The 25,058-nt window shown below is 40.6% G+C and overlaps 1 protein-coding gene across 1 annotated transcript; it reads right to left on the bottom strand.

The window, feature by feature from the left end:
* Positions 1-16,923: 16,923 nt before the first annotated feature.
* Positions 16,924-24,085, bottom strand: TRM11 (tRNA modification 11 protein). The gene is made up of 6 exons (XM_089986776.1): positions 23,827-24,085; positions 21,044-21,255; positions 19,189-19,506; positions 18,971-19,045; positions 18,452-18,526; positions 16,924-17,603 (listed from the first exon to the last, which is right to left on the bottom strand). Exons 1-6 carry the CDS (start codon positions 24,029-24,031, stop codon positions 17,052-17,054), a joined length of 1,437 nt encoding a protein of 478 aa, XP_089842902.1. The 5' UTR covers positions 24,032-24,085; the 3' UTR covers positions 16,924-17,051.
* Between the last annotated feature and the right edge of the window lie 973 nt (positions 24,086-25,058).

Raw genomic sequence — 25,058 nt, 5'->3', positions numbered from 1 at the left:
CGTTTTTCTGTTGGGAGCTCAGAGGGCCGGCAGCCATGGCTGCCGGCAAGTTGCAGTTAAAGAAAAAAAAAATTTCAGAGACAGAGAGAAAAAGGGGGTGGTCGGCCGGCCCCTGTGGCGGCCGACTCCGACGGCCGGCCCCGGCGACCGACCGACACGGATGGCCGGTCCCGAAGACCGGCCCAGGCGTGTGGGTGCAGAGGGAGGGTCGGCAGGGGCCGACCCCCCTGCGCCTGAGATCGGAAGGGGTTCAGCCCCTTCCGCTGTTTTAATTTGGGGGACCGGTTCGGTCCAGGGCGGACCGAACCGGGTCGGTCTGGGTGCGACCCAGACCGAGCCCACCGGTCTGGGTTGCGCCCAGACCGAGTCCCTTTTAAAAAAAAAAAAATGTTTGGGGTGAACCGGTTCGGGTCGAACCGGTTCAAACCCAAACCGGTTTGGGGTGAATCGGTTCGGGTCGAACCAGTTCAGACCCGAACCAGTTGGGTGAGCCGGTTCAGGTCGAACCGGTTCAGACCCAAACCGGTTTGATGGACCGGTTCGGGTCGAACCGGTTTAGACCCGAACCAGTTGGGTGAACCGGTTCGGGTCGAACCGGTTCAGACCCAAACCGATTGGGTGGACCGGTTCAGACCCAATCCAGTTTGGGTGAACCGGTTCAGACCCAAATTTGTTGGGTGGACCGGTTCGGGTCGAACCGATTCAGACCCAAATCAGACTTTCTGGATCCAACTAGCAGTTTTGGATCCAGTTATGAGGAGGATCGGAATCCAAACAGACAGGGTTTGGATCCAAATCAGGATTGGATCAGAAAATAGTCTCGATATGGCCCAAAAATCCGAAATGTGCCAAGAGATCCATTTGGATCCGTGAGATCCATTTCAGTAAAATAGACATATCTTCGCACTCCGAACTCGGAATTGAGCGAGGTTTGGTGCGTTGGATTCGGATTAAAGAGAGGAATCCATTGGTCTATGAACTTCAGTCAAAATAGTAATACAGAAACTGTGGTTTATTTAATAAGATTCGGGAAGGGTATTTTGGTAATTTTAGTAAGAGGTTTTGTGATTAATTCAAATATATTGCTTTAATTACCAGATCCTACTGTTAGAGCATCTTGAGACTCACTCTTGGTGAAAGTACAGATCCGCACTTGAGGTAAGGGATGTTATAAGTAATTTTAGATGTGAATAAACCCTTTACACGTTGCTTGTTATCGTAGTGCTATAGAGGTTATGTGATTAGCATGATAGCTTTGAGTTAGACTATGACATGCATAAATTCCATACTTGACAATTATGAGTTACTTTAAACAAATGTTTATTTTGAGATGCATGTTAGTGTTAATATGTCATGCATGATAGAAAGAGATTGTGTTTATGATTGCATGTTAATTGAGCATTTATATCATGCATTGTGATGAGATTGAGTTAGATTAGAGTCTCATTTAATTCATTCATATGGTGTGAATGGATATTTAGAGTTCAGCATGCAGTACCCCTTAAATCCCGGAAGTGGCGACCTGTGGCAAGGGCTACCTGGTTCGCGGCCAGAGTGCAGCCACCATGGAGAGTGGGCCGCCGGTGATTTAATGATGTAGAGACACTACATCATTGCGTGCTAAGTGAGAGCTGTGTGAGTCCTAACGTCATCATTAGATTGAGAATGAGATTGTTGTGATTAGTCATGACATCACTCGTGAGGGAACGAGTGAACTTTGAATTTGAGAATATTGTTCAATGTGTGAACTTGGCTATGACTTAGGATTTCACTCACACTGGTTTGAGACTCTAGAGGACCATGGATGGTTAATAACCATCATGTTTAGGATGTAGCATGAACCATGCCGAGATTGAGAGCTTGATCCCCCGGCTAGCTACCGGTGGGGTCCCCGTGGTGGTTCACTGCAGTGCCTGGTGGTCTGGGGACCACTGGGAGTGTATGGTTCATTGTCTGGCCAACATGTAGAATTGGGGTGTTCTACAGGGTTGCTACGCCCATAGATGGCTATTACCGGTATAGCCAGCCTAGTGATAGTTGTGTGAAAGAGAGTAATTGAGAATGATAATGGGGGAAATTAAAATATACAAACATGTGTGGTGTATCGAGAATTAAAATAAGACTAGGGGCTTAGCGCCCACTACAGTTGTAAATTATTGTTTATTTACTTATAATTATTCTTTACTGGGTTGTAGACTCACCCCCATTTTTGTTTAATTACAACTGTAGGTTCCAGGCATTAAATCATTCACTGGTGAGCAACTCTTTCGTCTTCAGCAGAGCATTGGTATCTTTTACTTTCCTTGTCATTGAATAAAATGTAATTGCTTTATTTTATTATGAATGATGAACAATTGTAAGGAAAAGTTGATTTATGAGAATGAAATAAAAAGTTTTTTTCAGCCATGTTTTCTCTGTGTAAGCTTTGCACTCTTCCCTCTGGGAAGTAATACCAACCGAACTCGGACTCCTGAGGTCCCAGATCGGGGTGTTACAAAGTGGTATCAAAGCCAGGTTTACACAGAAAAACTGTTCATCATTCATAATAAGACTCAATGACAAGATGTAAGTCTCTGCTCAAATTAGGCACGTTAATGATTAGATTGTTGCGTGATTAGGAATAGCTAGCGAATGAGGAAACCACGAAGACCCAAGGGCTCAAGACCATGCTGAGCCTTCCGTCAGAGAGAGAAAAGTGTTCATCACTGCAATGGTGATGACTACCGAAGTCATGGCAAGCATGTCTCAAATTGTTATAGATCTTACACCACGACGTCACCAATTTACATCATATTTAGGAGAAGAGATATGTATGGACATGACTACATCGACACTACTTTCGGGCAATAGTCATAGCCCTATGGGCGTGGGACTCACCAATCCCACCGTCAGAGATCTCGGTCAGTATGTGGTCAGATGATGAGAGATTAGATGATGGCTTGATGAGAAGTTACAAGGAGATCATCCCTTAGCGCAAACTTTGCGTTTCAGGGAGGGTTTTGTATGGCTAGTGCAAGGACACAACATATGTTTCGAGCCATTTAGGTGACTGTCATGAGTGCAACCAATTGAGGAATTGTAAATCTGATCGAGGAGTTTATTGCTGAAGAAAATAGAAGATGAATAATTCAGACCATAGACACAATATGACTTGAATACTTCTCCTCCGACCCACCTTCAATCAATGCAAAAGAGTTCAAGAAGAGAACCAAGCTTCAGATAGATCGAAGAGGAACATGATGATGAATTTAGGGATACTTAGCTTTATTTAGTCTAGTTCGATTATCTATTACTTTGCTTTGTGTTCTTCTTGTTTGCTTAGTAATATTTTATTTATGTGTACTTGGATGAGCAATGAAATAAGACATTTTAAGCAACTGAGTGGCGTAATCGTTAATATGTGATAGAATTTTTATACGAGTATAAATGAATCAAATAAGAAGCCTATTACGCGATTAATTTAATATAGCTACACATAGTTTTACCATTTCAACTTTTAGAAAGTGGTTGCCAGTGATACCTTCTCGATTGAGTGTTTCTTACTTAATAGAGACACCTATAGGAGCAACCACCATTGTGGATACTGTGTATCTAAATATTGCAAGTTGCCTGTGAACTTGTTGCAACTCGACTTCAAGATATAAACGTTGTTCTGGGCATAGATTGGTTGTCAAACCATCATGCCATAATCGATTGTAGAAGAAAGTGTGTTGATTTCAAATACCTCAGACTCCAACTTTCATATACTAGGGTGTTAGAAAGTTACATAAGCCAATTATCATATCGTGCTTAAAGGCCAATATATATTGAAAAGGGATGCATGGGATTCTTGGCATACATGAAAACCGAAGAGAAAGAAGATCTCTCAATATCAGATGTAGACATAGTCTGTGAATATGATGATGTCTTTCCAGAAGATCTTCCAGGTCTCCCTCCTGATCGGGAGACTGAGTTCCAAATCGATCTAGTTCCGGGAATAACACCCATTTCGAAGGCTCCCTATCGGATGGGCCCTGCAGAACTCAAGGAACTCAAGGAGCAAATACAGGAGTTATTGGAGAAAGGATTTATTCGACCTTCAGTATCTCCTTGGAGTGCTCCAATTTTATTTGTGAAGAAGGACGGATCACTGCGTATGTGTATAGACTATCGTCAATTGAATGCAGTAACCATAAAGAATAAGTACCCTTGCCGAGAATTGACGATTTGTTCGATCAACTGCAAGGAGCGGCATGCTTCTCAAAGTTGGATTTGAGATCAGGTTATCATCAATTGAGGATTAAGAAAGAAGATGTGGCCAAGACAGCATTCAGATCAAGATATGGCCATTATGAATTTATGGTCATGCCTTTTGGTCTGACCAACGCACCAGCTGCCTTCATGGACATGATGAATAGAGTGTTTAGACCTTAATTGGATAAGTTCGTCGTGGTATTTGTCGATGACATCCTCATATACTCTACCTTAAAGGAGCAACATGAAGAGCATCTGAGGATAGTTCTACAGACACTTAGAGAACATAAGCTCTATGCCAAATTCTCTAAGTGTGCTTTTTGGTTAGAACAAGTGTCGTTTCTTGGACACATTGTTTCTAAAGACGGGATTATGGTAGACCCTGCAAAGATTGAAGCAATCACCAATTGGTCAAGACCCAAGAATCCTACTGAGATTCGCAGCTTTTTGGGTTTAGCTAGGTACTATCGGAGATTCGTTGAAGGATTCTCGTTGTTGGCGGCTCCTATGACGAAACTCACAAAGAAAGATGTAAAGTTCGAGTGGAATGAGAAATGCGAGCAAAGTTTTCAAGAGATAAAGAAGCGTTTGACCACTGCTCCAGTGTTTGGTCTTACCTTCTAGATCTGGAGGTTTCACTATTTATAGTGATGTCTCTCACAAAGGTTTGGGTTGTGTTTTGATGCAACACGGAAAAGTGATAGCTTATGCATCTCGTCAGCTCAAAACGCATGAAGTCAACTACCCGACGCATGATCTGGAGTTAGCAGCAGTAGTTTTTGCCCTTAAGATATGGAGGCACTACCTCTATGGCGAGCAATTTGAGGTCTTTACCGACCATCAAAGCCTTAAGTATTTATTTTCTCAGAAAGATTTGAATTTGAGACAAAGGAGATGGTTGGAATTTCTGAAAGACTACGATTTCGAGTTAAAGTATCATCCGGGTAAGGCGAATGTTGTCGCTGATGCTCTTAGCAGAAAGGCAGGAGCTCTAGCTAGACTTGCAGACTGGGAGTTATTTTCTTCGGTGGCTCATCAGAAGGCAGAAGCTCAATGTTTACCAAGTCGATTACTATTCGTGCAAACCACATTAAAGTCAGAATTGTGGGATCAGATTAAGGAAAAACAACTCTTAGACCCAGAATTTATGCAAGTAAGAAAGAAGATTTCAGAAAGTGAGGAGTCAGAATTCAAAATTGATGATCAAGGACTTCTTAGATTTCGTCAGAGAGTGTGCATTCCTAAGGATGATCAACTTAGAAATATGTTGATGGAAGAGGCACATCATTCTAGATATGCCATCCATCCTGGTAGCACTAAAATGTATCGAGATCTGAAAGATACGTTTTGGTGGAGTGGTATGAAGAGAGACATTGTTGAGTTTGTTAGCAAATGTTTGGTATGTCAGCAGGTGAAGATTGAGCACCAAAGACCAGGTGGTCTTTTACAACCACTCCCCATACCCGAATGGAAGTGGGCGGATATATCAATGGACTTCGTCTCGGGGCTTCCTAAGACGAAGAATGGGATGGATTCTGTGTGGGTGATTGTCGACAGGCTAACTAAGTCAGCTCACTTTTTAGTTTGTAAGACAACTCACTCGTGTGACCAATTGGCTCAATTGTTTATTAGAAAAATTGTGAGACTTCATGGAGTACCCGATTCAATTGTCTCAGATAGAGACTCGAAGTTCACATCACGATTTTGGCAAAGTTTTTAAGAAGCTATGGGGACACAATTGAAAATGAGTACAGCTTTTCACCCTCAGTCAAATGGTCAGTCAGAGCGAACCATCCAGACCCTTGAGGACATGCTCTGGGCATGTAGTTTGGAGTATAGCGACTCATGGAATGATATTTTGCCATTAATGGAGTTTGCCTACAACAACAGCTTTCAAGCAAGTATAGGCATGGCTCCATTTGAGGCATTGTATGGTCGACGATGTCGAACTCCCTTGTGTTGGGATGAAGTCGGAGAAAGAAGTTTGTTAGGGCCAGAGATGGTTCAACGAATGACAGATCAAGTGAGATTCATTCGAGAGCGTCTCCTCACAGCACAAAGTCGTCAGAAGAGTTATGCGGATAAAAGACGTCGTGAGTTAGAATTTGAGCAAGGTGATCACGTGTTTTTAAAGATATCTCCGTTTAAGAGAGTAATGCGTTTTGGTCGAAGAGGAAAATTGAACCCCAGATATATTGGACCTTTTGAGATACTTGCGAAGGTTGGTCAGGCAGCATACCGGTTAGCTCTACCTCCTTCCTTATCTCGAATTCACAATGTGTTCCATGTTTCCATGTTGCAGAAGTACGTGCCAGATCCCTCTCATATATTGGATATAGTTGAGACTGTATTAGATTTGCAAGATGATTTGAGTATGAGAGAAAAACCCATCGAAATCCTAGACACGAAAGTGCAAAAGCTCAGAAACAAGGAGTTATCTTTGGTTTTGGTCAAGTGGAGCCATCACAGCAATAAGGAGGCTACTTGGGAGCGTGAATCCGATATCCGCGATCATTTTCCACAATTGTTTCCAGGTAAGATTCGGGACGAATCTTCTTTTAAGGGGGGTAGAATTGTAAAACCCCCTTCGGCAAAGTCGCCGGAGGGGATAAGTTTAAAAAAAAAAAAAAAAATTTGTAACTGCGGTTTCCCCGCGTAACGGAGGGGGGAGGATAAGCCTCACCCCCCGAAATCCGCGGGAGGGTGAGGGTTATCCTCACCCTGCGTGAGGGTTATAAAAACCCTCACGCAGCCTCCCTCCACCGCACCAAACGAGCGGCAGAGGGAGAGAGACAGAGAGTGAAGGGGGAACGAGAGAAAGAGGAAGACTTACCTGAGGTGGCGGCGGCGGCGACAGCAGCAAGGTAGGCCTCCACCTTCCCCGTCTTCTTCTTCGTTTTTCTGTTGGGAGCTCAGAGGGCCGGCAGCCATGGCTGCCGGCAAGTTGCAGTTAAAGAAAAAAAAAATTTCAGAGACAGAGAGAAAAAGGGGGTGGTCGGCCGGCCCCTGTGGCGGCCGACTCCGACGGCCGGCCCCGGCGACCGACCGACACGGATGGCCGGTCCCGAAGACCGGCCCAGGCGTGTGGGTGCAGAGGGAGGGTCGGCAGGGGCCGACCCCCCTGCGCCTGAGATCGGAAGGGGTTCAGCCCCTTCCGCTGTTTTAATTTGGGGGACCGGTTCGGTCCAGGGCGGACCGAACCGGGTCGGTCTGGGTGCGACCCAGACCGAGCCCACCGGTCTGGGTTGCGCCCAGACCGAGTCCCTTTTAAAAAAAAAAAAATGTTTGGGGTGAACCGGTTCGGGTCGAACCGGTTCAAACCCAAACCGGTTTGGGGTGAATCGGTTCGGGTCGAACCAGTTCAGACCCGAACCAGTTGGGTGAGCCGGTTCAGGTCGAACCGGTTCAGACCCAAACCGGTTTGATGGACCGGTTCGGGTCGAACCGGTTTAGACCCGAACCAGTTGGGTGAACCGGTTCGGGTCGAACCGGTTCAGACCCAAACCGATTGGGTGGACCGGTTCAGACCCAATCCAGTTTGGGTGAACCGGTTCAGACCCAAATTTGTTGGGTGGACCGGTTCGGGTCGAACCGATTCAGACCCAAATCAGACTTTCTGGATCCAACTAGCAGTTTTGGATCCAGTTATGAGGAGGATCGGAATCCAAACAGACAGGGTTTGGATCCAAATCAGGATTGGATCAGAAAATAGTCTCGATATGGCCCAAAAATCCGAAATGTGCCAAGAGATCCATTTGGATCCGTGAGATCCATTTCAGTAAAATAGACATATCTTCGCACTCCGAACTCGGAATTGAGCGAGGTTTGGTGCGTTGGATTCGGATTAAAGAGAGGAATCCATTGGTCTATGAACTTCAGTCAAAATAGTAATACAGAAACTGTGGTTTATTTAATAAGATTCGGGAAGGGTATTTTGGTAATTTTAGTAAGAGGTTTTGTGATTAATTCAAATATATTGCTTTAATTACCAGATCCTACTGTTAGAGCATCTTGAGACTCACTCTTGGTGAAAGTACAGATCCGCACTTGAGGTAAGGGATGTTATAAGTAATTTTAGATGTGAATAAACCCTTTACACGTTGCTTGTTATCGTAGTGCTATAGAGGTTATGTGATTAGCATGATAGCTTTGAGTTAGACTATGACATGCATAAATTCCATACTTGACAATTATGAGTTACTTTAAACAAATGTTTATTTTGAGATGCATGTTAGTGTTAATATGTCATGCATGATAGAAAGAGATTGTGTTTATGATTGCATGTTAATTGAGCATTTATATCATGCATTGTGATGAGATTGAGTTAGATTAGAGTCTCATTTAATTCATTCATATGGTGTGAATGGATATTTAGAGTTCAGCATGCAGTACCCCTTAAATCCCGGAAGTGGCGACCTGTGGCAAGGGCTACCTGGTTCGCGGCCAGAGTGCAGCCACCATGGAGAGTGGGCCGCCGGTGATTTAATGATGTAGAGACACTACATCATTGCGTGCTAAGTGAGAGCTGTGTGAGTCCTAACGTCATCATTAGATTGAGAATGAGATTGTTGTGATTAGTCATGACATCACTCGTGAGGGAACGAGTGAACTTTGAATTTGAGAATATTGTTCAATGTGTGAACTTGGCTATGACTTAGGATTTCACTCACACTGGTTTGAGACTCTAGAGGACCATGGATGGTTAATAACCATCATGTTTAGGATGTAGCATGAACCATGCCGAGATTGAGAGCTTGATCCCCCGGCTAGCTACCGGTGGGGTCCCCGTGGTGGTTCACTGCAGTGCCTGGTGGTCTGGGGACCACTGGGAGTGTATGGTTCATTGTCTGGCCAACATGTAGAATTGGGGTGTTCTACAGGGTTGCTACGCCCATAGATGGCTATTACCGGTATAGCCAGCCTAGTGATAGTTGTGTGAAAGAGAGTAATTGAGAATGATAATGGGGGAAATTAAAATATACAAACATGTGTGGTGTATCGAGAATTAAAATAAGACTAGGGGCTTAGCGCCCACTACAGTTGTAAATTATTGTTTATTTACTTATAATTATTCTTTACTCGGTTGTAGACTCACCCCCATTTTTGTTTAATTACAACTGTAGGTTCCAGGCATTAAATCATTCACTGGTGAGCAACTCTTTCGTCTTCAGCAGAGCATTGGTATCTTTTACTTTCCTTGTCATTGAATAAAATGTAATTGCTTTATTTTATTATGAATGATGAACAATTGTAAGGAAAAGTTGATTTATGAGAATGAAATAAAAAGTTTTTTTCAGCCATGTTTTCTCTGTGTAAGCTTTGCACTCTTCCCTCTGGGAAGTAATACCAACCGAACTCGGACTCCTGAGGTCCCAGATCGGGGTGTTACACCAAAGCTCAGAAAGAACCAATCAAGCACAAATTAAACAAAATCAGACCAATCTCTAACATTAAGAAATCCACCAGCAGGAACCTTCAACCAGGAGAACCAAAACCCACTTTCAGAAAACGATCAAGCATTGGATCACGCTATTACATTAAAAACAAACCCCAAACATCTTTTTCTAAAGCACCAAAGAAACAAAACAATCGAACCATACACACATTACCCTCCCAACCACATAATCCCAAGAGAAAACAGAAAAAACCAAACTCATAGAAGAAAAAAGAGGAAAAAAACATAAAGTTGTACCTCAGAAACAACAAGATGAAGGGGAATACATGCATGGGCACACAATTCTTTAAGAAGCAAGATTACACTTCAAATCAAATCAGAGTAAGACACCCGCATCCCAAAAACTGCTAAAGAACAAGATTTTTGTGCAGAGTTTGCTAAAAACAAAAGAACTCAGATCCTAAAGAAAGATTCCAATAAATAGGCACCTCATGCAAAGATGAAATCACAGACACAAAAGGGGAAGGAGATCCGAAGAACTAATAGCATCTCTCAATAGACACAATGGCAAACTGAAGTTGGTTAGAGAGAGAGAGGTGGACCAACCTGAGGGTTTAGTAGTGGTTGAGGCGATCCATTCAAAATAAGCAGACAAACTTCTTCAGAGAAGAAATATTGGAGGAGAAAATGAGAGAGACGGAAATGAAGCAGTTGGGGGAGTTAGCATTGATTAAAAATTCTTTTTTTGGGAGACAATTAAAAATAATTTACTGCTTGTTCAAAAGTATCCTTTGGGAGCAAGAATCTAGGAAGATTTCCTATATTTTAATCACTATTAATTTACAATAATACCCTTAAGATTGGTAAAGCTTTCTAAAATAATTTTTTTGGTTGGATCATGGGATTTAATGAGTTGCCCATGCTGACCTTCCTTGTGAGCCTAGCCAAGATGGCACTGGGCTAGGGACTCAGTTCTGTCTTGAATGGTTATACACTGGCTAAGACAAGGCTTTGAAATGTGTTGGTTTATTGGGGTAAAACAAAGAAGATTAGTATTGTTATATGGGTCGGTCCAAGTCAAATTGAGTCGTAGTATGAAATTTTCTTATGAACATTAGCTCAGTCAGACTAGTTTGCTCAAGCCAAGATCTGAGCTAGTTGATTAATTCATGATTGAGTTGCAAAGTTGCGGAATGAACCTAGCTGACAAAGTAGTGACTAGTTCAATGAAGCATCGAGCCCGAGTTTATGAGCTGAAACTGAGTCTAGTGCTTTAGTCAATTAGTGCCTTGGCCTAGTCAAACGAGTCCGACACCCAGTTTGAGATGCCAACCAAGGTCTTGGCGGTAAAGAAATGGTAGTTTGGTAATTTTTAGAAAAATCATGTGCCATAGCGTATTTGGACACTCGTCGAGCGATGGTCGTTGCGATGCACAGTAATTTGATGACGAAAATACCCTCGTTTTGAATAAAATATTACGCATCTTTTTTTACTGTGCTAACCCCAAAGACAATAAGAGCTTCTACAGTTTTACTCATGCTTATGGATGTTTTCAATGTCCAAACTACCCCTTGACAAGATCGGAAAAGGCGATCCTCAGATCTGGTCGGGTTAGATACCCAACATGGATCCAACCCATTGGCAACTTTAGTCAGATAGGGATTAAAAAGTATCAAACATGCTCATTGTAGAACTGGGCCCCACGCCGTCAGTTCCCATCCAATTGTGTTTTGGATTCAAAAGTATTGATCCAAACACAAAACGAGTTCTTCATAAAAAAGTCACAACCCAAGTTTGCCATTCCTTTTTACAACTCACATGTAGGTGTCTCACCCGGTCGGGTTTGGTTTGGACCCAAATGGAACAAGACTTGAAACAAATTTTTTAGGTATGATATCAGGTCCAGACCCAGGTTTAATCAGGTCTACTATAAGAAAAAACATACCTAGACCCGATAAGAATTACATGAATCAGACTCGGACCATACTTGATAAAATAATAATTTTATCATTTTTACATTGAAAAATCGCGGGTCTTGATCAGAACTTGGGTCGGGCCTGGGTCTGGTATAAAATTTCACAAACTATACTCGGATCCATGTATTAATCAAACTTTCGGGTCAGAACTCAGGTTTTAATCAGGTTTTCTTATTTGTCACGATAGGGTTTGGTCCAGGTCATGTCTGGGTAAACGTCCATTGACACCCCTACTCACATGTAAGTATATAACACATAACTACCAGTTTATTCGGCCAAGAAAATATAAAATAATTTAAAAATTAATAAGTATTAATATAAATATATTTATTAAAGTCCAAAGTCGAACTTGATGATCTTCCAATGTATTTTATTATATCACATAACTAATATGAATATAATACTTAAGGGATTGCTTGCTTTAATGGTGCAATTATAAACAATCAATGATAATTATCACTGCCATTATTAAAAAGTAAGACTAAGGAAGGGAGTGGAGAATCTTATATAGCTAACAAGTTCAACTAACATGAAAGCTCCAACTATACAAATATAATAAATGGTGTGGTATAAAATAAAAGTGTAAAAAACCTATGATTCATTCATAAAGTTGTTATAATTAGGGGTGACAATGGGGTCGGGTTGGCGGGTCGGGTCGGCGGGTTAGCATACCTCAACACGAACCTGACCCGTTTATTAAACGACACGACATGGTTAACCCGTTTAATAAATGGGTTGGGTTGGGTAAACTGGTTGGCGGGCGGGTTGACGGGTCGAGTTTGGGTAAACGGGTTGGCGGGCGGGTTGGCGGGTCGGGTACGAGTAAACGGGTTGGCAGGCAGGTTCGGGTAAACGGGTTGACCCGCCCGCCTAACGAGTTTATTAAACGGGTCAGTCGGGCTGGCGGGTTGGCATACCCCTAACATGAACCTGACCCGTTTAATAAATGGGTTAGGCGGGTTAACCCATTTATGATACAAACCCGTTTAAGCCAAACTTGAACCGGGCTAATAAGCGGGTTGGCGGGTCGTGTCAGATTTTGCCACCCCTAGTTATAATTACCTCATGAATTATTATGGCATTGACATTACTGCATATTATTAAAAGTACCACCATATTCTAACAAATTTTTTATAAAAAGAATTTATTTTAACACATGTTTTTTTCTAGATAATCCAAGCACCCCCTCCCTTACCCAAATCTGGTTGGTAAAATCCTTGAGGTTCCTCATGCCCACCTCATGCCCACCAGAGAGTAAACCCCAATGTTGTCTGTATCGATATCGGCCCTGAATCATTTGGCCACCAATTCAGTTCGGATATTCAAGTGAATCGTTATATATCAGCCAAAAAAAAAATATTACATGTCAATCATAAAGTGACACATGTTAAAATCATTAAAATAATATAAAAATTTTAATTTTTCATATTTTTTATTTATTTAAAAATAACCCAATAATGATAACATTGGTACACCCAGCTTTCACCTTAAGACAAGGGACACCACCCATGGGTTTCGAACTTGTGCCGTCCTATGAACTTGGTGACATTCATAAATCACCCCTACCAGATAAGCAGAACCCTTGTCTAACACATTCTTATGAATGTTTAAGGAGAATCCCATGACCAGGGCAATTGGACAATGACTCATGATCTTAGGCATTTTGAACATGAGCTAGACTCTTGGCCCATATTTCTATTGGCCAAACCCCAATGTTGTATTCAGGTCCCTTGAAAAAAAGGCCAAGTCAAGAAAAAGAACAAAAAAAAAGTTATATATTTCATTTATTGTTAACACCATTAGCATGATTTACTAAACAATTGTTGACCTAGTGTGTGTTTGGGTGCCACTCAAGTTTAGACAACTCATAAAATCCATAATTTCTAAGCCCGCCTGAGTTTTCCAAGTGATAAAGTGCCTAGTAGGGATGGCAGTGGGGCGGGGGACAAGGTCTCCACCCCCGCCCAGCCTCAAGATTTTATCCTCCACCCCCGCCTCCATCCCCGGTGGGGAATGGATTTTATCCTCCATCCCCACCTTCATCCCCATTTCATGTCCTCCATCCCCGGTTCAAACGGGGATGAGGCAGGGCGGGGTGGGGATATTGCGGGGAAAAGTGGTCGGGGCGGGGATGGGGCGGGGATGGGGCGGGGCGGGGAAAAGTGCACGTCCATCCCCGCCTCCACCCCCGGACGGGGATGGATTTTAACCTTCGTCCCCGCCTCCATCCCCGTTTCATACCCTTCATCCCCGGTCCAAACGGGGCGAGGCGGGGCGGGGCGGGGCCCCCTTTCCCCCGGTCCACTGCCATCCCTAGGGCCTAAGGGAAGCTGCTAAATCCTTAACCCCAGGTTCAACTCTCACAGGGTGTTGGTTCCTTTAACCGATGGACTCCATAAGGGCTTTCAAGTTGGTTACCCCCACCCTCACAAGGAGGACAGGCTCATTAAGTGCCCCAGTTCTCGGTGAGGTCCTCCTAAAAAATAATTAAAATTTTCCTAAACTTGCAAGGAAATCAATATAAGATTTAGTGAGGTAAATGGGATAAAAAATTTAAATCATCAGAAATTCAAGAACTCATCCAAATCCTCATGGTTCAAGGAGTTGTAAATACCTCTTTATTAAAGCAGTTGAATTTTAAAATTTTTAGTATTTGGAGTTGGCTGATTCCTAACTGACATTCACACTTTCCTCTCCCAAACACAGTCCAAATCTGTTTGGATCCTGCCACGTCATGTAACTTTCTTCAATACCCTCCTAGCTTCTCTGATAATCTTCTCCCAAACAGAAACTCATAAGAAAGAGGAATCTTTTTCCCAAGAGCAGTGAAACAAACATCTCTATGAGAAATATGTAGTGAGCCCAAATAATAAATACAAAAAAAAAAATAGTTTTTTTTTTTGTCAAAATGAGTTCATACCTCCCTCCCCAAGGAAAATCATTTTCCCTTATTAATGTCCCTTTCAAGAGGACGAAATCACTTTCCTTAATTTAAAGTGTAACAAACACCCTTAAATGAACTTAAACTCTTATAGAACTCATATAACTTAAGCACAACAAACATCACAGTTGGATTTTGCACATTAAAACAACACCAAAATCCTACTTATGATCAATGATCGAAATTAAGAATTTGGATTTGCTCGTGATGGATAACATCTTGTCCTTGACCAAGAAATACATGGACACCTCACTCACAAGCTCATTGGTGTTAAAACCCAGGTCTGCCTTACCCACCAGAGAGTGCACCCATCTTCAAGGTACCCATATCCATGGGTTTTTAACTCATGGTGTTCCATCAACTTGGTGATAAGCACAAGTTGCTCCTACCTTATTAGTGGACCCCTTGTAAGTTTGAGCCAATCATTGTTTTTTTTTTTTCGACAGCGAAAGCTGAGGTTAGGCAGAACCCTACTAGTTGTACAACCATATACCATTGGGATTCGAACTTGCAACGTCCCAACACAATTGAGCCAATCATTTTTTTTTCGAAAGCGAAAGCTGGGGTTAGGCAGACCCCTACCAGTTATATACAACCATATACCATTGGGATTCAAACTTGCAATGTTCCAACACAATTGAGCCAATCATTGTTGAGAGGATGAAAACAAACAACTCATTGGATCCTATTGGAGAATGAAGCTGAGCTTGAGGAGAGGCATGACTATCCTAATTTGATGGCTCACATTGATATATCCATTTTACCATTTATGATGCTTCGCGGTCCAATTAATTAGAACATGTTTAGGGTTGGAAGTTAGAACCTTCGAAAGTTTTCAGGTGGGAGTGTCACTTTGTCAGGTCTGATCTTGATTTGACGCCTGTTTCTAGCTTTTACAAATGATTTCAGATCAGTTGGATTCAGTGTCAAGATCCAATCAAAATGAGATCAAGTTCTAACCAAGCCTGACCTCTCTTACATGTAAACATAAACAACAGCAGGGGTTTAACCTTTTGGATCTGACCTGTCTTCTCCAGTAAGATCTGGACAAAGATCCGCAACATAGAGTGTGTTGAAGCCCGTTAGTTGTTGTGCATGGGCCTGGAACACTTGGATCTTAGTTAGAGCACTAATTATAGGTCTTATGGACTTTTGAGATCCATGGTTAAGAAGGAAGCTGGACCATGGTCCACCAAGGAGCATGCTCCATATGGATTATGGACTATGCAAATGTTTGTAAAGTTTCATATTAGTTGAATATGATTGTCCAACATCCACAGATGTGACATTTTAGCATAAGGGATCTTGGCTTTCAATACAAGCTCCAAGATTTAAGACAGGTTACTACCATAACATACAATCAATTGTTTAAACAGTGGACGATTGCAATCTTTTCGAAGGGATACTTATTACCATTTGCATGACTAAACTTTGAATATTCAGAAAAGTTAGCATGAGGTCCACAAATGCCAACTCTCTATTTTCCAAGAACTCTTGTAACTACCACAAATCTCAATACTTCAATGTTTGACATAATTGGAATCTGACTATGCAAGTTATTTTGACTCTATGATGTCATAGATGTATTTAGCATGCATAAATTAGTGAAATCAAGCTTTGGAGTTTTAAGCATAAGTAGGACAAGCAAAGCCAGCATGACTAGGTCTCTCGTCTAGGCGGCGGTTACTGTGTAAATATAAGAAAACCCTTTGGATTGTATTTTAGTTAAATTTTTGATGCATTTTACTGTATTGATTTGTCAAATAACTGGACTGAACATCATTATCTTCTCATTCATACTTTCACACCCACATCATTATAATTTCCTATTTTTAGAAGTATTTTTGACTTTTTACCCCCACCATCTCGTCTTTATCTTTTTGTTGCGCCATATACCAATCAGGTTTCTTAATTTTAAGGATACTTTTATCTTTTTACTGCACCATTGTATAGTCTTTCTAAGTTGTTTGTACATGCAAATGATTGTATGAAAACTTTACCCCAAATCCCAACTCTATTTTTTTAACAATGCTCATATACGAGGACTTTTTTTTTTTTTTGGAAGGCAAGCAGGGGTTAGGTAGACCCCTACCAGTTATACAACTATACCATTGGGTTTTGAACCTCAACGTCCCAACACAAGATGACCTCCTACCAAACATGCAGAGCCCCCCAGTTGGTTCGAGGATTCTTACTTACTTTCACCAAAACCAACAAGCTTTCCAAACACAACATAAAAGCTAACACAATTTGTTACCAATCACAAGATCACTAGATGCTTAAGATACGAGGGTGGAAAACAAGGAGTCATTAGGCTAAATGTGAAAATGCAGTTACAGCTGCACCTCGTCACTCAAGAGTGTAATCAACCTTGTAGTGGCACACTTTAATGCCTTAGTAATGTCATTTCTCAGCTATAAAGCCAATTGAATTCCACCTGAAGGAGAAACTTCAGAAACAGCACACGTAATTGACATTGAAACACTTGAAAACGAGTTTATCACACTACACATACTTTCCTCTATATTTTGGTTTCAAGTCTCTGTCTATTTTAGCCTTCCCATTCACTCCTGTTGTACTCTCTGGACTGAAAACAGCTGAGTGAATATTACCATCTTCCAACCACTTAGCATGGTTCTCCTTGAATTCTAAGTGCTTCTTTCTGGCCGATTCTGCGAGTTCAGAGGTATATCTTGCAGTTTTCACCATAGTTAGCAAAAACCTACTGTACCTATAGCTAAGTATTTGCTCACAACAAGCAACCATGGTGAAACACTCATGAGTGGGGAGGTGGGCTTCGGTCAAGCCTTCTTCCCTTGCTACTGGAAAGAAAAACACAAGTCTGCCCCCCATGACCAACTTCTGAGCAGCTAGGTCAAGCAAATCATGCACGCACTCAGCCAAACTGTACGGTGCTGTTGATGGTATATGATCGTTTCTCTTATCATCGGGTACTGTGTAAGGATCCACAGCTCCCTTTAGCAGTTTCCGGCCACCAGATTTTCGGCCCCCAGCACGAACGCCATAAGGAGGGTCACATATTATTGCATCAAATATCTGCTTAAAGATGATGAATAGATATCAGTGATATTCAACAGTCAGCCTGAAAGTGAACTTTGCAACAAATAGGCATTATGCTGCAAATCATGCCTTAATTTTAAGATGAACATGCTCCATATCAAATCATTTACGTTCACTTCAAAACAAATACGACGGACTAGGGAAGCTTCTTTGTGGCCCATTGTCCAGACATATGAACATTTACCGTACAATGATACTTCAAAATACATGTATTCTATTTCTAAATCCAGTGTACTTAATGTCCTGATTTTAAGTTTCAAGTTTCCTTCATCAATGTTAAGTCTTTCCTATTTGGGACATGACATTGTTTAGAGTCCTAATCATCAGGAGTCACCTCCTCTGAATATTAATTTGTCAAATGTTCATTAAATGGAACTTCAGACTTATTTTTGGCATTCCTTTTGCATCTGAAATTTGTAGCATTCCAAGCTTCTTTGTTTCATATTTTGATAGTTTTCATATAGGACACATATTGTTAACGGTAATCTGAATTCTGATCAGATTACAAGGACTGATCCAGATAAGGCTTTATAACTTATTACATAATTTTCATATTTTGATCAAGACCCAATCAGGTCAACAGAATATGCTATATTCCATACTATTGCTCGAGTAAAAATCTTCTCACCACCTTTACACACACACACACACACAAGCGATGTGACATTAATTGGTTGAAGTAGGCATCTAAAAATGTAAAGACTACAGAAAGTCAGGAAGCATGTAGAAAGACCCAAAAGAAATGCAAGACTTCAAGGCATTGTGATGTGACATCTTACAAAAAAGGCCTATACTTTTGAGCATAGAATGATGAGATGTCCTACCTCTTCAAGTCCTGAACGCCAAGGAGGAAGGTTATTATCTGCCCTTAGAAGGGAGATGGGCATGGGTAAGCCATACTGCAACACATCAACAAACAAATTATACCAGACCCCAAAGAAACGAATTCCCTAGGCTAAAGATCATACCAATGTAATGAACAAACACTGACCATTTTCTTACAACTTGTGCGATGCATTACAGTGTAATTAATTCCATGCAGTAATCAGCTGTTTGGAGTTACAAAGAACCATAGAACAACATTTACTTGGAAGGAGGAAGAACAAAAAGACAACATAATGAGATATCAATATCTTCTTTCTGCTAAAGCCTTGAGGTTACTGTGCTTTTGGGAAAAGATGAAATGAAGAAATTTCCTGTTTTGGATTTAAAAATAGCTAGAAGTTAACTGTTGGTAATATGAAAGATTTATAATTCGTATCAAGTGGTCAGCAAATTTAATAACCCCTTAACCTACATCAAGAGGAAAGGGCAGATCCCGAAACTTGCTGTGAGATATATACCTGCTTAAAATTGCTCCAAACATTGCAATCAGGACCACGGCCATCACGAACTACTCTTATATCGATGTCTGCACCCTGAACACATGAAACTATAACTCAAAGGGAAGGAAAACTTGACAACAAACCACTAATTTTAAATTTTCTCAAGCTTTCATTATATAGTTTTAAACTGTTAATAAATAACCTATATAGCAAAATAGCATCAAAATGGTAATCACCATGGTCATGGCTCCAAAATGTGCTGCTGCAATTAGGATGCTTCCTGTACCAACAAAAGGGTCATACACAAGCTTTCCTGGACTCGCCAATGCCTGGTTGGCCATAAGAAAAGCGATTTCTGCATCCATTGCTGTTGGTCCTAGATAAGTACGGCTTTTCAGCTCATAGATTGGCAGAAGCTTCCTATCTGCTGCTCCAACTTCACGACCAAAGAATATTGTCTTTCGGACCACCGGGGGGAGACCATTGTTGAAACCATAGTCATCAGTTTCCATAAGCCAGAACTTGTGATCAGGTTTTCGTAGATTAACACGGCCCTGTCCAAAATTATGGTTGTTAAAATGATTATTTGATAAACAAAGTAAAAAATTGGCAAACAAAGACAGAATCAGAAACTATGACTTCAACATGGCAATAGACCCCATAAGTGCCTATGAAACCCATGGCGGTTGCCTAGATGCCCAAATAAATGCAGCTTTGAAAAAAAAAACTGAAAAAATGAAAAAACAGAAACTTGTAGAAATTTACTAAACTATGATAGTTAAGGAATATATTTTCAATCTTTTGCCCTCTGTCCAGGCACTTCCCTGGCACCAGTGCCGAAGTGTGTTTTTTAGTCTAAATGATAAAAAAGGCAAGATAGTACAAATTCTAATAAATGAGCCGTCAACCATAAGCTTTGAATTGAGCATGGTGGTTATGGCATGTTTTCAACAAGACTAATGTATCTGTCCAAAACTCTGTTTTGCTCTCCAAAAAGCTCCCATACCACTCAAGTCCAGGGATGCAAACGGATCGGATTCGGATCAGCTAAATACAAAGGAAAGTTGGATCTGGATCGAGTCGGAACAGCCAAAATTCATAAAAGTTCCATACTGGATCTGGTCCGTTTGCATCCCTACTCAAGTCGTTGATCCAAAATTCCAAACATACTTGGCACTGTATCATGACAAAAGTACATTATGAGCCCAGTCTACTATGTAAGAGTTTGATTGAGGTTGCGGAAAGGACTCATCTCAGGAGAATTTAAAAGTAACCAGCTTTCTCAAGAAAATCTTATATTTTCAATAATAAAAAATGAAATTTCTTGAAAAATAAAAAAATTGCAACATGATAATTTCATTTTAGAGTTTTTTTTTCAAATTTATGATAATATTTAGAAGTCTTTATATTTGAACAAAAAAATTATATGTGATAACTACAAAATGCTGTTATTATCATTGACTATTAATCTATGATTTATTTCAATTCAGCAATGATCTTAAATTTAGGTGTGTTTACACGCACACACGTACAAGTAAAATATGAGACAAAAAAGGGTCATCAATTCACCATAAATGATCTCATCCTCTCAAATCATGAGTAACTCGTTGATGATGAAATATCTCAAACCATGAAAATTAAGTACAGGAATGAACAATAAATAACGGCCACAGTTGTATAAGGCAGACAATCACCAAAGTGAAAGATAAGTAAAGACAGTCACTCCCGCACATTGATAAATCTTCATGGATTTCAGCACCCAAAAAAAGGGAACAGAGATTCCAACAAAGATATTATGTAAACCAATACAAAATGCAACAACCTGAAAACATTAAAAAGAAAAGGAAAGCATTTAACTCACACCAATTTCCTGCTTAGCAGTGCAGAATGGCTCCACTTACCAAACACAGGACTCATATCAGACTATACCCAAACAAGAATTGAGATTGCAGCTAAATGTTCCATCAACTGAACTGAATCATTGGGCAAAATGGGATCAACCAAGGAAGGCCCTACATTGGTCCAAGCCAATTCCACGCTTAAATTTTGCTAAATTGGATTACTGGAAAAACACTTGACAGGTTCACAAACCTTGAAAGGTATGTACTCAAGAATGTGTATTCGCTCATTTTGTTCTTTTAGGCTGAGAACCTTGCCAAAGCTATCCACAAGTATCCGGAATGTGCTATCCGCCGTCAAGAATGGTGACTTCCTTTCATCTGGAAAATCTTTTATCTTTGCTTCCAATTCTTCATAGCTAGTAGCCTGTCCCCAAAGTTCATATATACCCTTTACAAGAAGACCTACAAATCCCAATTCATGAAAAAGGATATATGAGTAAAACTGCCAGAAAAGTGGAAAGCAAACATCAAAGCCCTATGTCACCTGGGTACAGGTGCGTACGGGTACGACACGGCAATTCCAAAAAATGTGGTTACGGAGATACAACTATATATATATATATATTAAATATCACATAAATACAAAATAAACTGAATATAATCTAAATATATATGCTATATCTAAAATATATATTATATACTGAAAATATAAATTGAAAATTGAAAATATAATTATAAATTATAAATTGAATACAAACTTGCATGTACGGAGGGTAAAATGGCATGTCCAGGTGTTGACACCTATGTAGTTAAAAGTGCTAGGTGGTGCCTACTGCCTAGTTGGTAGACCACTAAAAAGACTAGCCGAGGACTACGCGGGACTAGTCGGTACCCCAATTAAAATATAAAAAAGTATGCAAAATATACATAAAAATATGTATAATTCTTTTACTAATAAGATGTTTTCATTACACAAGTACAAAATTACACATGCTTTCACAAAATATATTAATATATTTCAATTATTCATAACATATTCAATATAATCAACAAAATATGCTTTACACCTTTCACAGAAGCACAATAACACATAAATATATAAATAACATATTACATAATTCATAATACTAAACATGCTTTAAGGATTTTTATAGAAAAAATCATCAGAAACAAAGCAACACACACATAAAAAAAAATAATCAATTAAAATTAATTGTGCATGCTATCAATGTTTCACAGAAAAAATCCCAAAAGCAAGTAGCACACACATATATAAATATAATAACTAAGCATGTTTTCATGATTTTACATAACAAATCACACAAACACACACACACATATATAATTTTATATATATATATATATAAATAACAATATATATAAGAATAATAATTTACTAAACTGTCCTCGTGCCTAGGCAGAGACAGCTTAGTCACCGACTAAGGGCCTTCGTCGGTGCCTAGTCGGAAAAATTGATACCTTTTAAGGTACCCAGCTAGGAATTGCAAAGCCTAGGCGTTTTACTTATGCCTAGACCAACTAGGCGGACTAGTCGGTGCTTAGTAGGGACTTTTGACTACATAGGTCGACACTTGTCAACACGGGTACGGAGGGCAAAATGGAGTGCCCGTGTGACATAGTCTATGCCCAATATGAAGAAGATAGAAGTTTATAAGACCAGCAAAAGATTTCAGAATGAAACAAAATAAAACATAAAGTAGAAAATACAGAAAAAAACAATAGTGCCATCCAACACAACAATATGAAGAATGTGTTTTTTGTACTAAATGCTATATAGGTTATAGAAAACATTTAACTGGAATTTAAAAGTCCGAAGTTCTATTTCTTTTCTTTTATAATTAAGATTAGGCAAACACCAGAAACAGCAATATTTAACCTTAGAAATGTAATGTCCAAATTCAACCATGTACGCTTGGAAGCGTGATATGGAACTGCATTTATATCAAAACATTTTCCCTAACAAACGGACTAGTTTTTTGTGTGAATGGATGCCACAGGAACATTATCCCTTGGTAAGAACAAGCTCAACCCCCATATAGTTATCGACATGAGTTGCAATTTCCAGCTCAAGGGTGTGAACTCATAGAACAGTCTCGAACTTTTACCATCTAGGGATACCAACAAGAGTGTATCTATAACAAAAAAATAGCTAAGTTCCCAAAGAAAAAAAAGGAAAAGAAGCACCACCTTACAATGGCATGCAACTTGAGCAAACAAGCATATGCCTTATGACTGAAAATAAAAAGGGTATCTATAAACTAAATCCGACATACTAAGCAAAGAAAGATGGTACATGATGAGTGACCATGCCAAGCAAGAAAGCCCATCAAGGGCTTCTACTTGGGCTATTTTCAAATCCATCACTGCAGTTAAAAATAATCTCATTATCCAAATGTTAAGAACAACACATGAACCGGAAACAAGATAGTCGCTGTCCCTAAACGTTTCCCTTCTACATTACCTTCGGAACTATAACAGATGTCCCACAAAACTCTGAGAGAGAGAGAGAGAGAAAATCATAGAACTAGACGAACCGAATCACACTAACTCAGTAAGAGTACCAATGGAATGATTAAAGTCCACAACATAAACACGCAAGAGAGAGACAGAGAACAAATCATAGGACTAGTAGAACCGAATCACACAAACTCAGTAAGAGTACCAATGGAATGATTAGAGTCCACAATATAAACACGACACACACACACACACACACACACACACACAGAGAGAGAGAGAGAGAGACCGAACAATACAAACTCAATAAAGGGTACCAATAGAATGCAATGATTAAAGCCCACAACATAAACACGCTACAAAAAATACATCCGCTCAAATAATCCACGGAAAAATTGAATCACCCATCAATCGGGCAAGAACCAAAACGTTACCCCAACCAGAAAACCAAACGAAAAAGGTAGGAACCACCCCATTCCAAAACATTGGTATGCTTCAAAAACACGAAAACAGACACCCAACAAATTATTTTCTGCAGGAAGGCGGTTGGCTCACTTCTCTTGGCAATATTGGAGGCTATCTCCTCAGAGGGAAGAGATACGAAGTGGAAAGGAGAGTCCAGGTGGTGGTTCTCCGGGAGCTCCCACTGCAGCGATCTGTTGGAGGGAGGTTGGGAGGCGCCCAAGAGCTCAGCGAGAGATTCCACCTCCGGCCTCCTGTAGTCCAGCAGCCTGTGGTAGAACACACAGAGGAACCACATCTGTCTCTCTCTCTCTCTCTCTCTCTCTCTTGCACAGAAGGGACCAATGGACTTCTTCACAAAAGTTGGCTTCTTTCTTTGACGGGTTTTACCCAACAACAGAACCCACAAAACCAACAAAAACCCTTCTCCGGTTTTCAAAATTACGTCACACGGATACTCCAACATACCACCGTGTCGTCTCCCTTTATACTGAAAGCTAGGCAAAAATAACGTACCTCGTGTCTCTACGCTGTATCCCTGTGATTTGTCAGCAAGGCCAGCCAAACGCAGAATAAATCTCAAGGCCAGCACAGTTCTCATCTTTTCAAAAGATACTCATTTGCCTTCTTCTCAAAAGATACTCAATGGACCAACAAAACCTGCCTTTAGGTAGGGCTGTCAGCGGGTCTAGTTTGTATTGGGTACCTTATCCGACCCGAACCTGAATTCCCAGAAGTGGGCATGGAAATTATCAATCTAATAAATTCTGGTTTGCCCAAACCCAACTGAAGCAATGTGCGAGCCGGGTTTAGGTCATGATTTTACCGAGTACCCAACTCGACCTGGCTTTTTTTGCCTAGTGCCTGACCTGGCCTGAGAATTCTTATATATATATATATATATTTTAATAAAAAAATCTAATATTATGCAGGTTCGGGTTTGGGATTCTATTTTCATGAACCGACAAAACCCAAACCCGGTTATTCGTTATATGGGTGAGTCCGGGTCAACCCTAACCCGACCCGTTAACAGCCCTACCTTTAAGGAGTGCTGTTAATGAGTTGAATCTGGTCCATATCCAACAGGTTCGGGTTGCAATTCGATATGAGTTGGCTGGTACTGGGCCTTGCCTGGGTTGGATTAGGCAAAACGTGATCCAGGTCCTGGTCCGTGTGGTAATAACCAGGCTCACTCCAGTAAAGCCCTTAATATTTAAAAAATATGCAGGCAAAAGTCTTTGAATTCTATAAGGTCTTGGTTCATTGCTTAAAAAAAAGGCCTTGGTTCAGACTGTCTGGTTTACCAACATCTAGTTCAGACCCGT

This window comes from Nuphar pumila, chromosome 14 (genome assembly GCF_984573655.1).
Source record: "Nuphar pumila chromosome 14, dmNupPumi1.hap1.1, whole genome shotgun sequence".
Lineage (NCBI taxonomy): Eukaryota > Viridiplantae > Streptophyta > Magnoliopsida > Nymphaeales > Nymphaeaceae > Nuphar > Nuphar pumila.
This window is presented reverse-complemented; position numbering and strand designations above follow the sequence as displayed.